At 49.1% G+C, this 7798-nt stretch overlaps 1 protein-coding gene across 1 annotated transcript; it reads left to right on the forward strand.

Moving 5' to 3' along the window:
- The first annotated feature begins 2617 nt into the window (after nt 1-2617).
- On the forward strand, nt 2618-5007 carry ctbp2l (C-terminal binding protein 2, like). Its single transcript, XM_068736952.1, is given in 4 exon segments — nt 2618-2824; nt 2826-4055; nt 4057-4332; nt 4334-5007. Coding segments are annotated over 4 exon segments (1902 nt in total). The 5' UTR covers nt 2618-2644; the 3' UTR covers nt 4550-5007.
- Nucleotides 5008-7798: the final 2791 nt, after the last annotated feature.

The raw sequence follows: 7798 nt of genomic DNA on the forward strand, positions 1-7798 counted from the left end.
GAGCCGTCCGATTGGCCGGGAGCTACCAAACGAGGGGGGGAGGGTGCTGGCACCAATTCTGATGCTGTTCACCAAAGAAAAATAAAAAATCCGCCGTGTAACTTTAGGGGGTTTTTCTTCTTCTTCTATTGTATCATCCATGCTAGCACGCACGGGGTCCCCGTTGCTTGATGAGTGTAATATAGCATGCTCACTTAATTATGGAGCAGCTCTCATGAGAGGCATATCAGAGAATGCAGACAATATAAATATACCCCAGCTTCCCTTTGCTTATGAATCGTGGGAAAACGCTTAATTTTTTTCTTTTTTGCATTGCAGGAGATACGACGTGCCGTATCCCCGTTTCGTTGTTTTTTTTTTTTAAGCAACACGAACGAGCCTGACCGTGCTTGAGATGTTTATTATTGTTATTAATATTTTGTCAGGAAGCCGAGGGGGGGGGGATCTGAGTGACACGCGGCCCTGGAAGAGGGCTTATTAAAAGAAGTTATTGTCGGCGCTCGCCGTAGAGAGATGCTACACGGTGATTAATGGTGTGTGTTTTTAAAGCTGACAACAAAAAAAAAAAAGGCGCAGGGAGAGTCCGACCTGCAGCGCAGCGCTGAGGAATCACTGCGAGCTTTGCTTTACCTCTAATGAAAAGCCTTCAGATGTGCATCACACCGGACCGCTAAGGGCCGTAGGGAAAATGGATGTGTTCTGATTTATTTTTGTTTTGACCTACTTAATGCTCTCCAATTCAGATTTCGACACATTCTTTTTATATTATATCACGATTGCATCACTTAATCGCTTTAAAAGGAAAGCAAGCTTTTTTTTACGGCGTGTCCCTCTGCGACTTGACAGGTAGTGGGACAACATAAAGAGACTATCGCGGTCTCTTGTCACTCCTAAATAAATCTCGGTCACGCTGTCTCTGTGTCTCAGCTTCAGGACCGTACAGACGATGTCCCCCGGACACTCTTCCTTTTAAACCCTTGGTGTTCCCTATTTCAAAACCGAAATAAAGCACAGAACACAAACAGGCTGGTGGCAGTCTAGTTGTCACAGTCCAGTGCAGTCCAATCATACCCCCCCCCCCCCCCCCCCCCCCCCGCCTCGTCCTATCCCACGCTGTCTGCCTTAGAGGTGAAGTCAAAGCTGGCAGTTTCCCGTCTTATCAGCTTTTTTCCCATCACACACTTATCAAAGCTCCCTTTTCTTCTCCTCCTGACGCCGTTTTTCTTCTTTTTTTTGTTTTGTTTACATTGCTCTTGTCACGGCAAGTAAACACCGGCGGTTATCTCTCAGATGGCGACGTCTCCGATAAGACGCATCTGCTCTGTTGCACGTCTGTCTGGTGGATGTAGCGGCAAAGTGAGAGCTGTGTGAGCGGAAATGTGACTCGACTGGTTAAAAAAAAGTGAAGTTCATACTGAATCATTTTGTCATCGTCTGACACTTTGAATATAAAAGAGATGTTTCTTTTGCAACTCCTGTTAGGATTTTCTGCTTTTCTCTGCTTTATAGTATTACAAACTGATTGCTTTTCCCTCTTAACATGCATTTGCCTGAATGGGCATTTTGTATGTGTGTGTGTGTGTGTGTGTGTGTGTGTGTGTGTGTGTGTGTGTGTGTGTGTGTGTATTCATATATGTGAATCTGTCGGTGCCCAGTAGAGGAGGCTGTGCATTCTGAGCGTATCTCCCGGCCTCGGGATTAAGTCTGACCCTCGGTAGCGCTCGTGTGTCCAGCCTTTGCAGCCGCCCCCTTCCCCCTCTCTCCAGGGACACACTACAGCAAGCATGTCAGTCCCCAACCTCCCCATTCCCTCGGGTGGGGGGGGGGGGGAGGATCCATTCACGCCCAGGGGGATGCCGGCTGCCAGCGGAGGGGTTAGCAATAACCACTAAGCACCGTAAACACTGTAGCTTTACACTCCGTGAGCACATTCAGGGGCCTCGGGAGCGTGTGCTGCCTGTGTACACTATCTGGTTCAAGTGATGTCAGAGGGGGCAGTGGATTTAAGCGGGTTTTAGTTCGACGCTAATCCCCTTGTAGCAAACGCTGTGGACGAGTGGACCGTCCCTGCCAATGGCGTGCATCAACCCCATTGGATTAGCGTCTCGTCCCCTCCTCCGTTCTGTTTGCATTGTCCGGCATGTGTTTTCACCCCAATTTCTTTACCACTGGTCTCAGTTTTGAATGAAAGCGTGACGCCCAGCACAAGCATGATCACTGCTGTACAATGGAGTACAGCCTCGTCCTAAAGGTGTGTTTTTATTCTATTTTCATTATGTGTGTGTGTGTGTGTGTGTGTGTGTGTGTGTGTACTCCCTCTATGTGTTTGTCATGTTTGCCTCTCTCTTCATGGATTTCTAATGTTTCCAGGGCTGAATTATTTAGAGAGCCTGCCAGCAGGGAGCTACATGATAGCACAGCCTTGAGAGTGGGAGGTGGGTGGTGGTGGTGGTGGTGGTGGTGGTGGGTGGGTGGGGGGGGGGGGCTACAGCTGCAGATCAGGTAAAAGGGTACCTCATGCTTCACCTTTTCTCCGCTCCTCCCTTTTGATTGGGGGGGGGGGGTGAGTGTAACTGGAGAGTGGAAACACAATACGCGGCTCTATTTTCCGCTTTTATAGCCGCCTGCTTCGCTGCCTTCACCGATGCCTAACTCGAGTGAGCGGGCGCATTTTGTCGGCTCCCTGGGCCAGAGTGGTCCCGAATGGTCTGAAGGCGAGAACGACAGGGCCGCAAGTCGCTGTCACTACTGTGGCACCATTGCGGGGCGAAGGAGTTCTTTGCCGTTGGGTGGGGGAGACCGCGGAGTGTGGTTTCACCATCACCCTCGATCTCTGTGAGAAACAGGATCCGGACCTCCAGTCCTCCCTGTACAGGCGGATCCTGCAGGACCGGCATGGGGAGCAGTCGCTGAGGAAGAACTCTGTGCCCGATCTAAGCAACTACCTCAGGCAAGTGATGGCCGGCCAGGCCTCTGCACCGCCTCAGGATTACTACCTGGCCGACGCTACCTTATCTGGTCAGCTACCTGAAGAGTCTGGGTTTTATAGGGATAACCGGCACCTGCTCACCAGCTCAGCCTCGCATTATGGGCCTAGCTCTGGTGGAGTGAGACCTACCTGGGATCAAGGACAGGCAAGGGCCACCCCCTCCATGCTGCCCTCCGCTTCAACACCTACCCCCGTGCCTCCTCCCCCTCCACCGCCTCCCCCGCCTCCTCCGCCGCCTCCTCCCCCTCCCGCTCACGAGCTGAGCCGTTTGTACAGGGAAAGTCTCGGATCTAAGATGATCCCAGACGTCCACCGTATTGGTGGCAGCTCTCCCTCTCCTGGAGTCTACGGGATTCATCCCCCTCTTCCTGTTTACGCCGCTGAGTCACCGTCTTTCTCCGCTCGCCAAGCTTATAACAATTTCAACAGCTTGTCCCTGGATCCCCGCCAGCCAGCTGCCACCAGTTCAGTGGTGGACACAGGTTCTCAGGGAATGGACGGAGCTTACCCTCGGGGTTATGGAGCTGTAGCCTCCCAGAGGCTGCCTTATGACCCAAACTATGACCCCAGCTCAGCCATGGTGGCTGCAACAGCTGGAATGACATCCGGCCTGCCTCCTCATCATCCCAGTGCTGTAGACCCCAAGAAGATGGTGGACCCTGCCTTCTTGGCTTTCCTGCGAGGTGAAGGCTTGGCTGAGAGCACCATCACTCTCCTGCTGCAACATGGCTTCGATTCCACCGGCATGTTGGGAATGATGGAGGACCACGATGTCCGCTCTGTGGCCCCCAACTTGGCCCAGGCCCGTGTCCTGTCCCGCGTGGCGCTCGGTTGCAAGGCGAGCGGTATGGTCACGCGCGGCCGATCAAACAGCTTCGGCAATCGCAACGACTTCTACATGCAGCCCCAGGGTTTGACCATGGACCCCAATCTGATGCAGCAACCTCCCAACACCATGCAGACCGTGTCCCCCAGGATGGGAGAGTTTCTTGGTAGAAGACCCAGCAGCGCACCCTCCCAACACCTCCTGGAGACCACCAGCTACCCAGCAACACGGCCCCTGACAAACCGGAGCTTTCCCAATCAGCTCTGGAGGATATAGCAGTGCTGTGACTCAGGGAAGACCCTTCTCCATGTACAATGCCCACACCGGTCTTGCCATGTCTGCTCTCGGACAGCAGCCTCCACCAGCACCGGGCACTCCCGGAGCGGCGCCCAAAACCTTCTCCGGCTCCTATTCCCCCATGGAGCTGATGAAGAGAGCACCCAACCTTCCCCTGCCATCGCCAATAGCGGCGCCGAGCCCCCTTCACAGCCCCCAGCTCCTTCGGAAAGGGATCAACGCTCCCCCCCGAGAGCAACATTGTTCCCGTAACTTCTTCCTCAACGCTCCACGTGCAAAACCTTAACAACACCAAGATGGTAGGACGTCGCACTGGTCCACCTGTCATAGTCTCAACCATGGCCACCACACCCGACACAAGTAATGTCAAACCTCACCTTTCTCACTCATTTCTTCAAACCCTCTCTCCCCTTTTTTATATTTCTGTAGCTTTTTAGAAATAATTATTTTTTTCCTGAAAGTCTTTTGTCTTCGATTAGATGCACAGTTAGATTTAGTTCTGTATGCGATTGATAGATCTTTGGCATGCTACGAAACATCCGAGTGACAAGTCTTTTTGAACGGAGGAGTAGCATGTAAGATGCATCTGACAAGTTAAGCAGCTTTGCTCTGAGAGGTCTTTTTTTAAATTACGCAACTATTTATACATGTATTGCAACAAGGTTGTGTCATTTGCCGGAGGGGATCCTGTCTCATCACCAAGTTGAAACGTTTCTTATGAGCAGCGCTCCAGTTATTGAGGTCAATATTATATTGAGGTTTTTTCTGGTATTTTCTTTCACTTAAGTTTACTGGTCAGAATGATTTTTGAAGCAACAGTGTGCTTTTGGAGTTGTTTTCTAGCTCCACATTGCTTCTTCCACGTTACAATTTAGACACTTTAATGCAGGATGTTTGTTCACTAGCTGTCCTTTTTAATAAACTCCTCAAACTGTTTTTTGTTTTTTTTACCAGACAAGAGTTAGTAAAATGTCTTTAAAAGTTTATTTCTTTGATGCCGAGTTGCTGTCGTTCTATTTTACACTGTACTCTCACCTAATCGTGGGCTTAGCTGCTTTGAATCCAATTACACTAATCGGATGTATAGTTGTATGGACTATAATAGGTAGCTGTTTTTTGTTTTTTTTGTCTGTTTGAAGTCCTGATTGCATTGTAGTGTCGCTAAAAGCTCTTTTCATTTATTAGTTTGCTACACTTCCAAACAAACTCAATCCTTCTCACCTCAGACGGTAACATTTGCTCTCCGCCCCGCTCAAACTGAAGTTATTTGAAAGTACATTTACCTTCTTTTTTTTTGTTTTCTACAATGGTGTATTCTTGTTGATCACATATTCCTGGGAATATGTTAGTGGTCTCCCTGAATACATAATTATGTAGATTGCTGTGTAGAAATAGTTTTGTCTCATACAAGGTTAATACAAGTGGTGTGGCAGATCGTTATGCTCAGTTTAGTGGGAGGACAAATTCTCCAGCAAGACATCATCTGAGCTTATGTTTATACATGAAGGCCTTAACTTCTCCCTTTAATACTAATGATATATTTCCTGCTGATGAGACTTGATGAGCTTAAGAAAGAATTAAACCTTTTGACCTTTCTTGTACACCATGTGACCCTGTGTCTTGCGTGCCTCTCTAACGGGTCTGTGCGTTGCTGCACTTGTTATAAACTAATGAGTTGTATGAAGTGGCTTCCCTCCGAGTGTTGTCAAGGAAATAAGAAGCGAAATGTGAGATTCAGCGGAGGGGGGAGGAGTTGTGGGAGTGGGAAGTCACTTTTTGAGCTTCATGCAAATACCCCCCCCCCCCCCCACATACATACATACATACATACACACACACACACACACACACACACACACGCACACACACACACACACATGCACGCGGACAACATTTGCATGTAGCTGACATTTGTTGCTTCAGTAACTTCATCTGATAATGGGCAGTCCTTGCCGCCCGATTGGCAAGCATACTTCTTAATTGTGTGTTGCTAGGCAACCTCGGTTTCAGTGGTAATCAGAGAAAGATGATCTTCACATTTAAGGAAAAGGGGAAAAGTGAAGAATTCAGTGGTGTACATTTATTTGGTTCACTTGACATTATTCTTCTTTTTTTTGAAGAAGCCAGAAGCAGTTTTGGAGCAGGCGAAAATAATAAGATGTTGCAGAGCACTTAATGAAAACATCTCTCTCTCTCTCTCTCTCTCTCTCTCTCTCTCTCTCTCTCTCTCTCTCTCTCTCTCTCTCTCTCTGCGTCTCTCTCTCTCTCTCTGTGTGTGTGTGTGTGTGTGTGTGTCTGTCTCTCTCTCTCTGTCTGTCTCTGTGTGTGTGTGTGTGTGTGTGTGTGTGTGTCTCTCTCTGTGTGTGTGTGTGTGTGTGTGTGTGTGTGTGTGTGTGTCTGTCTCTCTCTCTCTCTCTCTCTCTCTCTCTCTCTCTGTGTCTCTCTCTCTCTGTGTGTGTGTGTGTCTGTCTCTCTCTCTCTCTGTGTGTGTGTGTGTGTGTGTCTGTCTCTCTCTCTCTCTCTCTCTCTCTCTCTCTCTGTGTCTCTCTCTCTCTGTGTGTGTGTGTGTGTCTGTCTCTCTCTCTGTGTGTCTCTCTCTCTGTGTGTGTGTGTGTGTGTGTGTGTGTGTCTGTCTCTCTCTCTCTGTCTGTCTCTCTCTGTGTGTGTGTGTGTGTGTGTGTGTGTGTGTGTGTGTGCGCGCACATCTCAAGAGATTGCGTCTCTTTTTTGTGCAGGCTTTAGTACACCAGTGAAGAGCCTCTCTTATTACATGCACAGCGTTTTATGTTCAAACATGCATATTGATGAAAAGTTGACACATTATTCCTATTCCTTTTTGTACCTCCTGAATAAATTGGTTGTTCTCATCATCTCGCATCAAAGTGGACATTTACACATTTCCATGTCGTCAAATTTGTATTTATTCTCGAGAGTAGAGTTTTGAAAGCGAAGCCGTGAGCTGCGGTGGTTCTCGGTAGCTCCTTTTTTTTTTTTTATAAAAACATTCATGTTAAAGGTGCAGGTGGGAGGGCCCTGCCTGTGTACTCCTCTCTGCTGGCCGCTGTCTTTGGTTGGCTAAAGCCATAAGTAGCGTTAATAATGGCATTAAACGGTCGAGTCGAGCTTAGTTGCAACAGTTCCCTTCCACCCAAAGTAGGGAGAGACGCCTTGCAGCGCTGGCATTGGCCATGGAGTTGTCTGTCAGCAGCATCCCACCGAGCGGCACAGGTGGGTAAACCGAACTTTGATGTCACGTGAAGCGGAGTAGCCAACCCGCTAGTTAAGAGACGTGACTGGCTAGCGGCCTGCGTTTGTGTGCGTGCTCGGTAGATTAGACTAAGGTGCGTCCGCCTGCATGTCGTCCGCAAGTGCCAGCACGTGGTTTTTCCTTCTGGAGATAATCCGCAGAAGATCTTCAGCTGTACTTTTCTGGGCTGTGAGAATTAGGAGGTGGTGGTGTGTTTGGAGGAGGGGGGGGGGGGGGGGGGGGGGGGGGGGGTGGCTTGTAGTTTACAGGAAGGAGAGACACCAGGACTTGGCAACAGCCCGCTGTAGCCATATGGAATGTGTCAAAAGTGACGCGTTCACCTGTGTGAGTGTGCTCTCTCGGTGCCACTGTACCCGCGGTTGTATCCGCTCTGTTCCTGGGAGGGTTTAGTCAAAAAAAAAATAAATAAATAAATAAA

The sequence above is a fragment of the Cebidichthys violaceus genome, unplaced genomic scaffold (assembly GCF_023349555.1).
Source record: "Cebidichthys violaceus isolate CVI_PGR_0920_01 unplaced genomic scaffold, fCebVio1.0.p SCAF_74, whole genome shotgun sequence".
NCBI lineage: Eukaryota > Metazoa > Chordata > Actinopteri > Perciformes > Stichaeidae > Cebidichthys > Cebidichthys violaceus.